The sequence below is a fragment of the Lutra lutra genome, chromosome 8, assembly GCF_902655055.1.
Source record: "Lutra lutra chromosome 8, mLutLut1.2, whole genome shotgun sequence".
In the NCBI taxonomy this organism is placed as follows: domain Eukaryota; kingdom Metazoa; phylum Chordata; class Mammalia; order Carnivora; family Mustelidae; genus Lutra; species Lutra lutra.
In genome coordinates this window covers 47,313,015-47,328,394 of record NC_062285.1, presented here as the reverse complement: position 1 = coordinate 47,328,394, position 15,380 = coordinate 47,313,015, and the positions used below count along the sequence as shown (strand labels likewise).

Below are 15,380 nucleotides of genomic sequence, written 5' to 3'. Positions count from 1 at the left end.
GTTCTTTGAAAGACACAATTTCCAAAACTCACCCAAGGAGAAATAAATAGGCCTATCAATGATTATTAATCTTCTAAAACATTAAGCACCAGGTCCATCTTGGTCCTACCAGGGCCATCTTGGTCCTGTGGTCAATTAAAATATTTAAATAAAAAATAACACTAGTTCTCTATGGTGTCTTTCAGGAAATAAAAATCTGAGGTAATATTCCCTAATTCATTTAATGAGGCACTAACCTAATACTTTACACAAAAACATCACAAGAAAGAAAAATTATCAGGGATATCTTTCATAAACATTATGAAACTTTACGAAAGCTTCATAAACATTATGAAACTTTTATGAAAGTTTAATAAGTTCCCAATAATATCTTAGCAATTTTAATCCAACATTGCATGGAAAGAATTATATACCTCAATCAAGTGCAGGTCAGATTAAATATTCAAAAATTATTTAATGTAATCCATTACATCAATAGGCTAAAGAACAAGTCATGTTATCACACCAGTAGATGTTGAAAATGTCTGAAAAAATCCAACACCCATTCATGGTAAAAACTCTCATGAAGCCTGGATTATAAGGGAACTCTTAAAACTTCATAGATAACATCTACAAAAGCCTATAGCTTACCTCATATGTAATGGTGTGAAACTATATTTTTTTCCCAAAAGATCAAAAGAAAAAAAATGTCTGTTCTCACCATTATTATTTTGCACTGTACTAGAAATTTTAGCTAATGTAGTAAGAAAATAAAAGGAAGTAAAAAGTATACAGATGGGGAAGGAAGATATAAAACTTTGTTTATACATCACATAGTTGTCCATGTAGAAAATGTCAAGGAATCAACAACAACAAAAAAATCCTAGCAATAATGACAATTATAGCAAAATTGCAGGAAACAAGGTTAATATACAAAAGTCCATTGCTTTTCTATTTACTAGCAACAAGCAGTTGCAACTCGAAATAAAAACACATTACATTAGCACCAAAAATATAAACTACATAGGTATAACTCTAACAAAATATTTATAAAACCTATATGAATAAAATTATATAAACCAATGAAAGAAATCAAAGATTAAATGGAAAATATTCCATGTTCATGGATAGAATGACTCAATATTCTTTCAGGGCGCCTGGGTGGCTCAGTGGGTTAAAGCATCTGCCTTCAGCTTAGGTCATGATCCCAGGGTCCTGGGATCAAGCCCCACATTGGGCTATCTGCTCAGCAGAGAGCCTGCTCCCCCCGCCCCCGCCTGCCTCTCTGCCTACTTGGGACCTCCGTCTGTCAAATAAATAAAAATCTTTTTTTAAAAAGTCAGTTTTTCTCAAAATGATCTATAAATTCAGTGCAATCCCATTCAAACAACCAGAAAATTATTTGGTAGATACCAACAAACTGATTCTAAAGTTTATGTGGAAAGACAAAACAACAAACAGAATATTGATGAGAAGAATGAACTCATGGGACTGAAACTATCTAACTTCAAGACATACTATAAAGCTACTGTAATCAAGACAATGTTGTACTCTTTCAGGAGTAAACAAATAGGTCAACAGAACAAAACATAGAGCCCCAAAGTAGACCTACTCAAATATACTCAAATATATTCAACTTATTTTTCATGAATGCCCAAGGCAATCCAAAATATAAGAATGATCTTTTCAATAAATGATCCTGGAACAACTGAACAGTCTCATGAAAAATAAAAAAAATTAAGGAATTGACACTGATCTTACATCTTTTTAAAAAATTAACTCAATGAGGGGCGCCTGGATGGCTCAGTGGGTTAAGCCGCTGCCTTCGGCTCCGGTCATGATCTCAGGGTCCTGGGATCGAGTCCCGCATCGGGCTCTCTGCTCAGCAGGGAGCCTGCTTCCCTCTCTCTCTCTCTCTGCCTGCCTCTCCGTCTACTTGTGATCTCTCTCTGTCAAATAAATAAATAAAATCTTAAAAAAAAAATTAACTCAATGAATCATTAGCCTAAATGTAAAGTGAAAACTATAATACTTTTACAAGATAATATAGGAGAAAATCTAGGTGGCCTTGGGTTTGGCAACAGATTTTTAAATACAACAAAGGAATGATCCATGAAGTTAAAATGTATAATTTGGACTTCATAAACACACACACCCACACCAAACTTTTGTTCTAGAAAATATATTGTAAAGAAAATAAAAGTACATGCTACAGAGTAGGAAACGAATAGAAGACATGTTTCAATATATACAAAGAACTCTTAAAACTCAAAGAAAACAACTCAATTAAAAAATAGGCAGAAATGATTTGAATGGACACTTCATCAAAGAAGATATACAGATGGCAAATAAGCATATGAAAGATGCTCAACATATGTCATAAGGATTTTCAAATTAAACAATGAGATATGACTACACACATGTTAGAAGGACCAAAATCCAAAACATTGACAAGACCAAATGCTGGTAAGGATGTCATACAAAAAGAACTCCTATTCATCGTTGCTGAGAATGCCAAAGTTTGGTAATTTTTTACAGAATTGATCATACTCTCACAATATAATCCAGCAACTGCACGATTAGGTATTTACCCAAATGAATGAAAACATAGACCCACACAAAACCATACATGAGTATTTGTAGCAGCTTTATTCATAATTGCCAAAAATTATAATCAACCACATGTCCTTCTATAGGGCAGTGGATAAATATACCTTAGTACAACCATACAGTAAAATATTGTTTAACAATAAAAATTAATGAGGTATCAAGCAATGAAAATGCATGGGAAAATCTTAAATACATATTGCTAAGTGAAATAAGCCCTTCAGATGTTATGATTCCAATTATATAGCATTCTGAAAAAAGGCAAAATTATGGAGACAGAAAAAATTAGTGTATTCCAAGGATTATGGGGACAGAGAGGATAGAAGAGATGAAAAGTTATACATGGGGGACTCTTAGGGTAATGATACTACTTATGTGTTACTGTAATGGTGGATTCTATGCATTTGGCAAACCCACAGAACTCTGACATGGTGGTGTCTAGGTGGCTCAGTCAGTTAAGTGTCTGCCTTCAGCTCAGGTCATGATCCCAGGGTCCTGGGATGGAGCCCCAAGTCAGGCTCCCTGCTTAGCAGGGAATCTGCTTTACCTTTTCCCTCTGCCTCCCTCGACTGCTGCTCTCTCGTGCTCTCTCTCATTCTCAAAAAAATAAATAAAATCCTGAAATAAAAAGAAAAAGAACTCTGACACCAAGAATCATTCCTAGTATAAACCATAACTTTATAGTTTACAATGTATCAATATTAATCTCTCAATTAGAAATAATGTATCACATTAGTGCAAGATGTAAAAGTGGGGGAAGCTTGGGGTGCCTGGTTGGTTCAATCAATTGAATGGACTCTTGGTTTATGCTCATATTGTGATCTCAAGGCCATGGGATAGAGCCTGGTGCTGAGCTCCATGCTCAGTGTGGAACCTGCTTCAGATTCCGTGCCTCTGCCCCTCCCTCTTTTGCACACACATACTCTCTCTCTTTCTCTCTCAAATAAATAAATAATTTTTTTTAAATGGGGGAAGTTATAGGATATAGGGAGAGAGAGTATATGGACTCTATTCTCTGTTCATTTTTTTTCTGTAAACCAAAAGTTGTCCTAAGAAATAAATACTATTAATTAAAAATAAAATCATGACCCTCCATGATTTGGACCATCCACAGGTTGATAAGGACTTTGGAGTGTCCATTCCAAATCCATATTTTCTTATTGACAGGTGCCTATATCAAGACTTTTGAGGATATATTAGGAAAACTCATTTTATTCTCTGTTCTATATATGAGTTATACTGTCCATTTTTATGTCACTAATAAAATTAATATTCTACTTTGATCCTCTTGTAATTACTCTTTAAGATTTGGTATCCAGAGGAGAGAGAAATTGAGTTATTAGTACCTTCAGCACTATGAACATATGCTCATTTATCATTGTATACATAGTAATCTGAATCATTCTTTCACTGTGGTATGTTACTTTTGAAATTACTCTTACTAACATTATCAATGACTTTCTAATTGACAAATCCAGGACTCTCTTTTCAATTATTTCATTGTTTGAACTCTTCTTTCCTCCATTCCATATAAAAGAGAGAAAGAGAAAAGAGCCTGTGGGAATTCCTAGCCATTTTTTTTTTTCTGGCCCTTCATTTCTACTTAAAAAGATATTTGGTCACCCTGCTTACTGTGATATTGCTCCAAAGCTCCCCTTTGTGATACTTGCTAAGTAAGGTCATACAAGATAACTTCATAGTAGGCTTTGAGTATAGCTCTCTTTGTCTTTGTTCTTAGATCCTGTCTAGTATTGGCAGGAATGTTCTACCTTTCATCACTTTTTCTTTTTTTTAATATTTTATTCTGGTTTAATTGTTGTGGAAAATACGCAGATTGCTTACTTTGGCTCTAAGCCTGGTAGACAATATAAATTACATTTTAAAATATTCCATACTTGATCTAGCATACCTTTGTGTTTATATTTCCTCCCCAGACTTAAGGAAGACTGACTTTCAGGGTGCAAGATTCTTATTCTTAAAAATATTTGCCATATATGATTTTTAAGACAACAGTTAATAATCCTGTGTTCCATTAATCCTATCCAAGCTCTCTTTATTAATACAGAATGAGGAATTTAAACAGGAAATAAAAGATCACATATTAAAATATATTAAAATATATTTCATTTATAAAAAACTGAAATGTAAAACAAAGTGACTTGGTGAAAAGAAAACTTATCTATACAAGTAACTGAAAATTACAAGATGGGATTAACTTTATTTGATCTAAGGTTCATATCTTTGTCATTGCTTTGATTCTGTCTTCTACTCTTTTCCAATGGTAGTAAACATGGTTTTAGACATTTTAGACAACCATCTGAGAGGTCTGTGCACCACTATTGTCAGCAAAATTCTCAAGTTCACCCTAATTGATGACTTATTAGTACCCATTGCCATGAGCAGGCGGCTATGATGATCTGATTAGCTTAAAGGCAGTAAGAACACAACCCAAGAAGTACGCTTAGGGATAATCCCAGACAAACTATAGTAGGACATAAGGATGAGGTTGGCAGGTGCCGAAGTGTGACGTTAGAAAGAGAGAAGTGGAATGAATGTTGGTAAATAAAAAAGAAGTATATGTAAAAACATCAAAATGCAAACACATTCAAAAGGATTTATATGAATTCATGCATGATAGATCTGTGAAATAGCTTTTAAAAGAACATTCAGAGAACAGAGAAGCTTCACCACATAAAGAGGGAATTACCTAGACAGTGTTTCCCAATCTTTTTCTCCTCATGACACATGTAGAAAGTAGGGATATTTTCACAGCAAAATGAAATAATTGAACAGGCTATTCTGTGTGAGAAACACCTGGCCAAGAGCTGCTGGCTACCCCTGCTTCCCTGCAATGGCACAGGTAGGGAAAATAATTTCAGGCATATCTCTAATCTAGGCACTTCCAACTGATGTATTCTGCCAAGACACACTGATCAGAAAGTTCTTGACTACATTTTTCTCAATATTCCTCTCAATTCTAAAATTCTCTTTTGACCATCAGGACAAAACTTCTGTGTTCATCTGGTAGCACAATAGAAAAGCGCAGGCTCTTTCTTCATTTTTGTGAGGTCAAGATCATAAGGAACAATTATATCCCCTTCTAAAATTAGTCCTTTCAACACAGCAGAAGAGACTATATGAGAGGTTTGAGAGACATCTGATCAGACTCGATATGGAATCCATTTTGTCTTCCATTGATTTCTGTGAAATATTCCAGTGAATTTTGACTCCAGTTTTATGACCCATTAAAAATAATAAAGGACCTTTGTTCATGAAGGATAAGATAGAAAAGCCTAGAGTTTATTAATACAATCACAAAATGAAACACAATTCACACGTAAGTTTTAAAGCACCCAAAAGTTTTCCAAAATCCTAAAATTATTTGTGGAGTGCTGAAATAACTTAATTGCTACTTAACTCTACAAGGAAAGTTGAAAGTCACGCTTTTTTTGTCTTTCAGATTGTTATATATACTATCCTCCTGCTGATTGAAACTTGACAATGACAACAATACCATGTGTCAAGTATCAAAAAGTGGAATGTAGGGGCGCCTGGGTGGCTCAGTGGGTTAAATCCTCTGCCTTCAGCTCAGGTCATGATCCCAGGGTCCTGGGATCGAGCCCCACATCTGGCTCTCCGCTTGGGGGGGAATCTGCTTCCCCCTCTCTCTCTCTGCCTGCCTCTCTGCCTACTTGTGATCTCTCTCTCTGTCAAATAAATAATAAAATCTTTAAAAAAAAGTGGAATGTAAAAAAATAATGAATCATCCATAACAAGTCAGAAAACAGTCTCCATCATAGAGGGTATTTTTTTAATGTCCCAGAGTCACCTGGTGGCTCTCAACATTCCTTTAAATGCCTTCCTTGGACAAATAAAATCACACTATGGTAATACAATGATGATCTGATAGATGAAATTGAGCTTCTAAATCTTATCTCAATATATCCATTCTTTTCCGGATACAAGGAATTTACTAGTCTGTGGAATTCCATCCATGAGAAACTTCCTACCATTGGCCTGAAGGATCAGGAAAAGATACCTGCAGTACACCACACTTTTATTGATTGCTAAATGCCCATAAATAAGATTTTAAAGGAAAAACTCAGAAAAGATTTTAGAAAGTATGGCAACATTGATTTTATATTCTTATATATCCTTGCATTTGTATATACTTTAACAATTTCAGTAATTCAGTAGTTATTCATTGTTTATTTCAATTATTTAAGAAAACATTAATTTATACTGTATAAGCAATAAATTGTATAATCATATTCCTGGTTCTCAATGCTCTTTAAATCAATTTCTTCAGTAAGAAAAGATGCCATCAGACAGCAAAACTCATATTAGACAAGACTTTCCATACAAATTAAGATATTCAACATTGCCCAACTCTAGTCCCTGCTTCTGACAGCCAGGTCTAGGAGGGGGAATGAAGGGTTAATGTGGGGATATAGAGTACAGGCTCTAGGATCAGATTAACTAGTTTGAATTCCTGTTTTACCACTTGCCAAATTTCTGATTTGGAGCAAAATAAATCACCTATGCTTTAGTTTTCTCATCTCTGAAATGGGGAAAATAACAATAAATATCATGAAGCTGATACCCAGCCCATAAACCAGTGTGTTCTTACCAGTCATTGATAGACACTTTGCAGTATACGTAGTCTGTGCTTCATTAAGTTGCATCAATAAAACATATAATCTTCTATTATAAATCTCAGGGAATTGAAATTCTGTTAGGTATTAGTTGAGAGAAAATAATCCTTAACTCCTATGCCATCAAGGTGCTTGAGCCAAAACATTTTAGGAACAAATTTTTGGATAGAATGTGCTGTTTTTTTGAGAGATGTCTTTGACTTAAAGAACTAGTAGTAATCATTATAAAGCCCAGAGAAAAGCTACTTAGGGCTACTCTGTAATGTGCAGTTCTTCTAGGGATGTGTGTGTGTGTGTGTGTGAGAGAGACAGAGAGAGAGAGAGAGAGAAAGAAAGAAAGAGAAAGAGAAACAGAGATAGAGACCCTAAAGAATTTTGTCATCTATGGAGAATTGTTGAAGCAAGATAAAAGTATTCAGATGGAACATCCTAAAGGTGGCAGTTAAATATGCATTTAGCTAAGGGCCTCTCCATTGTTGTATATCCCCACAATCTCAGTGGTTAAGATAATAACTAGGTGTAAGCGGGCTTAAACTATATGCAAGGAGATCTTAACTTCTGATAATTCAATACATTTTTAAATTCTTCAATTTGACTTATCAAAAAAGGCCTGGTAATTTTTACTGTATTAGGAATAATTACTTTGTAAAATTGCATTTTTATATGGCACTTAGAGATCTGGGCCTTAATTACCTGAACATGTCACTTTGAGAGAAAATCTGACTTCCTGATTTTTTTTTTTCCCTACAAATGAGGCATAACAATAATAGGTTATCTTAATTCTAGTGTATTTTCTGTGAGAATTTTGCATTGGTTTTCCAATTCCAGAATGAACCAATAGAGCTAATTATATTGAAAAAAAGAATATAGATAGATAGATAGATAGATAGATAGATAGATAGATACATATATATATGTATGTATGTATGTGTACTCCAGACCACTAGGTAAGTGGCATGTCTCATTCTGTGTTTATAGTGTACTAAAACTAAGTGAGAAATATTATCATTGTTTTTTTATTAAGAATGTCATGACAGCCTTAGCCCTGAGTTTCTTCTTGTTGGATTAAGCCATGTCCTGAGGGTTTTAGCTCTCCCACACTTCACCAAATAATTTCATTCTCTTTCCTTAGAGAGCAAAGATTAATCATTCAGAAATGTAATGAGCTGGAAAAACAAATACCAGTAGAAGAAAGGTGCCTGAGAACTTTAAATAAAATAAATTAGTTTCCATTTGAAAAGTAAATTAGTTGATTTACAAATCTCCTTTCTTCTTTTTCTTCTCCATTTGTACTTCTCAGGGTTTTTACCATCTTCATCAGACTCTGTCCTTTCAAAGGTAAAGTCCAATTATGAGAACTTTTTTTTATCTTTACTATTTTAGAACGTATCTTCTGACCACCCAGTATTTTTATATTTTACACGTCTTTTCCTAAATTGCCTTTCTTTCTAAATATTTTCTGATGATTTTGCAGCTGGTCAACTACAATTAACTTTTGAAAAATCATAAATAGAAAAATAATAGAATAAAGATCAAAGATGAAGAGGTATTTAGTATCCCTTCAGAAGGTATTTTCAGTTTTGAAAGATTCCTAAGTGTTATTATCATGTTTATTAATCTGATGTCTTTTTAAAAATTAATGTTAGTAGGGGTACCTGAGTGGCTCAGTGGGTTAAAGCCTCTGCCTCCAGCTCATGTCATGATCTCAGGGTCCTGGGATCAAGCCCTGCATCTGCCTCTCTGCTCGGCAGGGAGCCTGCTTCCTCCTCTCTCTCTGCCTGCCTCTCTGCATACTTGTGATCTATGCCTGTCAAATAAATAAATTTTTAAAAATCTTTTAAAAATAAAAAATAAATAAAAATTAATGTTAATAGTCAAATATTTTCAAATATTTTGTTATCGTGGAATTTTATTTAGAAATAAATTTTATAACATAAACAATGTAGGAAGGCTCAATAATGTTTTCCTAATTTACAAAGAGGATTCTTGGACTTGAGCTTGAATCTCTATATCCTTTTTCTAAACAATGCTTTAAATTTCAAACATTTAATCTATAATTATGCAAATAGTAATATGAATTATTATAAGATAAAAAGTTTCTGGAGGTATAAATACAAAAACAACCTGGGCACATGCATAAATATTAAATTCTTATTTATTTGAAAATACACTTTTCGTCTTCTAGAACTTGTTCCATTGTATCACCATTCCTCAACTCTTCCTAAAAAGTTTCTAAATATCTTTCTGATTACAGCTTAAATACAGTTTCTCCAAATGCCTCTCTGATCCCTTAAATCTGAAGTACCAATTCAAGAATTGTGTTCCCATAGGGCTTTCACCGACCCTATCACTGATGTATTCGTTAAATCCTCTAGCACACAGATCATGATACTGAATTTTCTGCTCAACATATGCTTTTAAGTTGTCATCTAGGAAATTCATAACTTGCCTTGAACTTAGAGAACTCTGAGTATTTACCTGTGAATGTTTAGGGGATCAATCACAGGCCTTAATTTGAGAGGAAAAAAAATAACTCATTCAGGCAGTGCTTCCTTACAGATTCTGTATAGTCTTGTATGTCACATTAAAAGGTCTGGATTTTAGTCTTTGAGCTTGTGAAACTACTGGAGGAATTTAAGCAAGAATGAAACACAATAATTTTTCATATGGAGGGACTCTTCTGACAGTGCTCCAAAGAGCAGATTTGGAATAGGGAGGTAAGACAACATGAGAAGCATGTTGACCAACAGATGGGAGATGGTAAGTTCCTAAATAAGGACAACTGAAGTAGGGGTAGAAAAAAAGTGACAGAATAAAAATATATAGGGGATAAACATATTGATAATTAATAGTTAACCATATGTGAAAGGTAAGAGATGAAAGAGACAAGATTGACAGCGTCCTCGATTATACTGAGAAAATGAAGAATCATCACACAGTGTTGTCTGTTTTCATGTGTGTGAGACTGTGTGGCAGTGATGGATATTCAGAGAAAATTTTTTCTACTTTTTTATAGAAGATAATGAAAGGCGAGGGTTTTCCAGATCTCTTTGTGCCAACTATTCTTTATTTTCCTATTTTATTTCAGTCATAATATTTGACTTAGAATCATGTAAGTTGGAGACATATAAATGAAATTTGTTGACTGAAGAGGAAATTAGAGAATACATATAATGGGCAGACTATTGAGATCTTTAAAAAAATCATTGCCATAAATTTGAACCCTTAAATGTCCTTTTACTTAAAAATATAGTAGCTGTTATGTAGATTTGTCCATTATCTCTATAAATGAGTTGTTCATTAAATTTATAAATGAAAGGAAATTGATTATAAGCATTGAATATTCATTTCTATAAGATATGGGTATTCTATTTATTTTTAAGTAAGAAGTACCTTGAAAAATTGTATTTGAGAAACAAAACATGAAATGAATGACAAAATAAAAATTATATCTTAAATTAGACTGCCATCTCTGTCATTTTTGTGAATCTATATATTTTCTTTTTGGTCTCAAATTTCAGATGTCTTTATAAGGAGAATAAAATTTAATTTTGATATTCAGTAATCTTTTAGTACAGAAAATCTCTCCTAAGATTGTTCAGTGCAGCCAGTCATCAAATCAAGACATGCTGTCTGATGAATATCAAGACAGACAAGGCAGCTGTCACTGTATGAGTTATAATTGCATTTCTAGAGTCACAAGTCCACAAAATTTATGTGAAATCAAGTAGTAATAACTATCATGAGTGAATATTCTTAGGTAAAAATCCTCATGAAAAGGTAGAACAGGGGGGCACCTGGGTGGCTCCTTTGGTTGTGTCCAACTCCTTGTTTTAGCTCAGGTTATGATCTCAGGGTATGCAATTGAGCCCTGAGACAGGCTCTGCACTCAGCATGGAGCCTGCTTGGGATTCCCTTTCTCCCCCCGCCACCTCCCTCTCTTTCAAATAAATAAATAAATAAAATCTTTTGAAAAATATAGGACAGTTGTGGTTTGATATCAAGATCATTTCTACTTCAGTGGCTAAGGACCAGTTAATTTTTCTGCCCCTCAAATTCTTTCTTCAACTTTTTCATGGTTGAGCACCTGTCATCATTCAGGCCTCAACCCCAAACTTACTTCTTCACAGAGTTTCCCTGAGTACACCATCTAAAGTAATGTTCTACACCTGATGCACGTCCAGTGCTTTCTCCTTTAGCTCTTTATTTTCTTCTTGATGTTCTTTAAAAATTAAAAATATAAAAAATTAATATATATATGTCTTCAATGGAAAGGGGCCCCAAGGAGGCAGGAATGTTCCCGACTTATTCACTGCTGTGATCAAAGCTTACAATAGGGCCTAGTTTTGGTAGAGGAGCTCAAAAATTATTGTAAAAAAAAGAAACTAATAAATGGAATTTGTTATTATAAGATATTCTTAAAGAATATTATAGGAAATTTTTCTTAGATTGCATAAATCAGGGCTAACTGATATCAATGTCATTTTGGGTCTTACAATTATATATTATATGTTACAAATATCAGCCCCTTAGCCAAACTAACCTCAAGGTGACTTTTAAGAAATTTGATCTTTTCTTTACCTCTTGTTCTTTGGCTCTCCATCAGCTTTCAATCTAATCTGTCAATTTTCCTGACTCCTTGACTTTACATCTTATTTATCTTTACATCTTACTCATCAACTTCTGGTGCCAAATATTATAAAATGTTTCCTGAAAATCTAATTAACATGTGATGTTTGTTTCATCCCCATTTTTTTTTAAAGATTTTATTTATTTATTTGACAGAGAGAGATCACAAGTAGACGGAGAGGAAGGCAGAGAGAGAGAGAGAGAGGGAATCAGGCTTCTCGCTGAGCAGAGAGCCCGATGTGGGACTCGATCCCAGGACCCCGAGATCATGACCTGAGCCGAAGGCAGCGGCTTAACCCACTGAGCCACCCAGGCGCCCCTCATCCCCATTTTTGATCCAAATTGTAAAACCACATAAAATGCCAAGAAACTAGTAAAGAATGACCTCCCTTGTTTGAAGTTTGCTTAAATATATAAATATGTTGTTCTTTTCTGGAAGTGCCACTGACCATTTTAGTAGTGTATCTGTAAATCTGTGACTACACATATAGTTAAAATGTAGTTTAAAGATCATTCCTTCTTATTTATCCTTACTTGGCAATTTCTGTGCCATTATAATTTTTCTTGCTGTGTGTGGGTGTGTGTGTGTACAGGAAGATGCCAGATAGGATACCAATATAATTTTTTAATTTAAATTCAATTAATTAACATATAATGTAGCATTTATTACAGGGGTACAGTTGTGTGGGTTCTTCAGTCTTAAATAATACCCAGTGCTCATTACAATACATGCTCTCCTTAATGTCCACCACCTCCGCACCCCTCCCCACCCAGCAACCCTCAGTTTGTTTCCTAAGATTAAGAGTCCCGTATGGTTTACAAATATTATTATGAGTACCTGAATATGGTACTCTTGTTTCTATTAGGGGGAAAAAAAAAACAAAAACAAAAACAAAAAAAAAAAAAACAGGCCTCTTACACTTAAGGTGTTTAAAGAGTGAAAAAAAAAATGAACTATTATGACGATAACTCCTGGTAATAAGAGTTCAGCTATTTTCTGATACAGGTATATAAATGTCTCTTCCATTGTTTTTAATGTTAAAAATTATATTCAAATAAAAGTATTTCATTTTTTATTTATAAATGAATTACAATAAAAACTTTTCTTGAATAAATAGTAGTATGTAAATTGTAAAATATTTATTTTGTTTCCATTTCAGTCATATTCTACAAAAAAATGTGAATGAAACCTTGAATATTTGTTTCAGTCCAACATCCTTAGTTGGACTAGCTTCAGCACTCTTCACTCTATTTTCTCTCTTTGTTGTGCTTAATTTTGACATTACCTGGGGTGGGTGTGTTTATTTTTTTTTTATTTTTATTTTTTTTTAAGATTTTATTTATTTGTCAGAGAGAGAGGAGAGCGAGCGAGCACAGGCAGACAGAATGGCAGGCAGAGGCAGAGGGAGAAGCAGGCTCCCCGCCAAACAAGGAGCCCGATGTGGGACTCGATCCCAGGACGCTGGGATCATGACCTGAGCCGAAGGCAGCTGCTTAACCAACTGAGCCACCCAGGCGTCCCTGGGTGTGTTTATTAAGATGGATGTGGTGCCATAAATTTCTGACTTGTGAAATGATTAATGATTCTTTCTTTTTGCACTTCTTTAAACTTATTTTTTAAGCAAGTTCAGATTTTCAGACATTACAAAAATAAGATGAACAATTATCTTACACCTAGTGTATTAGTTAGTGTTTTCTTTTTGTTTCTGTCTTCCCAGCTCTTAGGAATTCAGCAAATGTCTTAAAAGTTTCCAGATTAATCAAAATATTAAAAAAAAAAAAGACAGGACACCCAATACATTTGAATTTTAGATAAATAGCCATTTAAAGTTTTACTACAAGTATGTCCCATTCAAAATTTGACATACTTACATTTAAAAAGTATTTTCTGTTTACCTAAGTTTCAAATTTAATTGGGTGTCCTGTATTTTCCCTGACAATCCTCATAGAGATAGTAATCAGTCAAGAGGTTTAAGCCCCTGGAGTTTTCAATATATCACTCCTGCCTTGTGTGACCACCAGAAACATGGCTGGTTTCTCTGCTCCTGTAAGTGGCCCTATGCCTGGGTCAAGCTTAGATTCACAGTTTCTAACATGCAGCCAGGATAGGCAACCAGAAGAGTCAGAATGCTTCCAACGACAGCTGCAGAACATCAGCTCATCTCTCAAAGTTTATCACCTCTGTCGAGTTTTACTCCTTGTAGTCCTTATTTCTCCTTCAGCTGTGTGTAGACATTACATATATGATTTTTATAATTATTCCAGATTTTCTGGGGTGCCTGGGTGGCTCAGTCAGTTAAGCCTTGGACTCTTGATTTCAGCTGAGGTCATGATCTCAGGGTGGTGGGATGAAGCCCTTGGCTGGCCTCTGCACTCAGCATGGAGCTTGCTTGTCCCTCTCCCTCTGCTCCTCCCCCCACCCACCTGTAAAAATAAATAAATACAGAAAATTATTCCAGATTTTCCTATTTGTTGTCAATGGAATGGTTGAGCTATTACAATCTACTCCATATTGCTGAGCATTCAGATTTTTTTTCAAATGGTTTTATATGAACTATATTGAATTACCTTTTATGTTAAAATATTTTCTTAATCTTTTTAAAATGTATTCTTTGACACACAAGTTACTTAAAAGTATATTTTTAAAACGTTTGTCACAGCTTTTTCCCACCCCCTGCTGAATGCCACTCTGGCTGGAGCTCAGGCTCCTGCAAAACTAGCACCACCATCATCTCCCTCCAGCAGCAGGTATGATGATCTACCAGGACCTCATGAGCCATGGTGAGATGTTCTCCGACATCTAAAACATCTGGGAGATCCCAGACAGCCTATGCCTGGAGGTGGAGGGAAAGATGGTCAGTAGGACAGAGGGTAACATTGATGACTCATTCATTGATGAAAATGTCTCCACGGAAGGTCCAAGGAGACAAAACCAAAGTACCAAAACCACAATAGTCACTGGTGTTGATATCATTGTGAACCAGCTCTTGCAGGAAACCAGCTTCACAAAAGTAGCCTACAAGAAGTACAACAAAGATTCTATGGAATCAGTCAAAGTCAAACTTGAAGAAAAGAGGCCAGATAGAGTAAAATCTCTTGCGGCCGGGATTACAGAACAAATCAAGCACATCCTCATTAATTTCAAAAACTACCAGTTCTTTATTGGTGAAAACATGAATCTAGATGGCATGGTTGCTCTGTTGGACTCTGTGAGGGTGGTGTGACCCCATATATGATTTTCTTTAAAGATGGTTTAGAAATGGAAAAATGTTCATTAATTTGGCTGTTAACTTTGAAGGTACCACCTGTTGTCAGAACTGGCTGTTGCTTTTCATCCAGATGCCAGGATTTAGACAAATGGGACAGATGTCATCTTGAGCTCTTCATTTATTTTGACCTTGATTTATCTAGAGTGGAGGCATTGTTTTTAAGAAAAAAAAAAAAGTCATGTAGGTTGTCTAAAAATAAAATGCATTTACTCAAAAAAAAAAGTTTGACACAAGGCTTTTC

General features: G+C 34.7%; 1 protein-coding gene across 1 annotated transcript in view; it reads left to right on the top strand.

Moving 5' to 3' along the window:
- Positions 1–15,159, top strand: part of LOC125107214 (translationally-controlled tumor protein-like) — a 29,267-nt gene extending 14,108 nt beyond the window's left edge. The window contains exons 2-3 of the mRNA XM_047742094.1: positions 3,470–3,474; positions 14,636–15,159. Coding sequence (XP_047598050.1) covers positions 14,723–15,094 — 372 coding nt within the window. The 5' untranslated portion in view covers positions 3,470–3,474; positions 14,636–14,722 and the 3' untranslated portion in view covers positions 15,095–15,159. The remainder of the gene's footprint in view (positions 1–3,469; positions 3,475–14,635) is intronic.
- Positions 15,160–15,380: the final 221 nt, after the last annotated feature.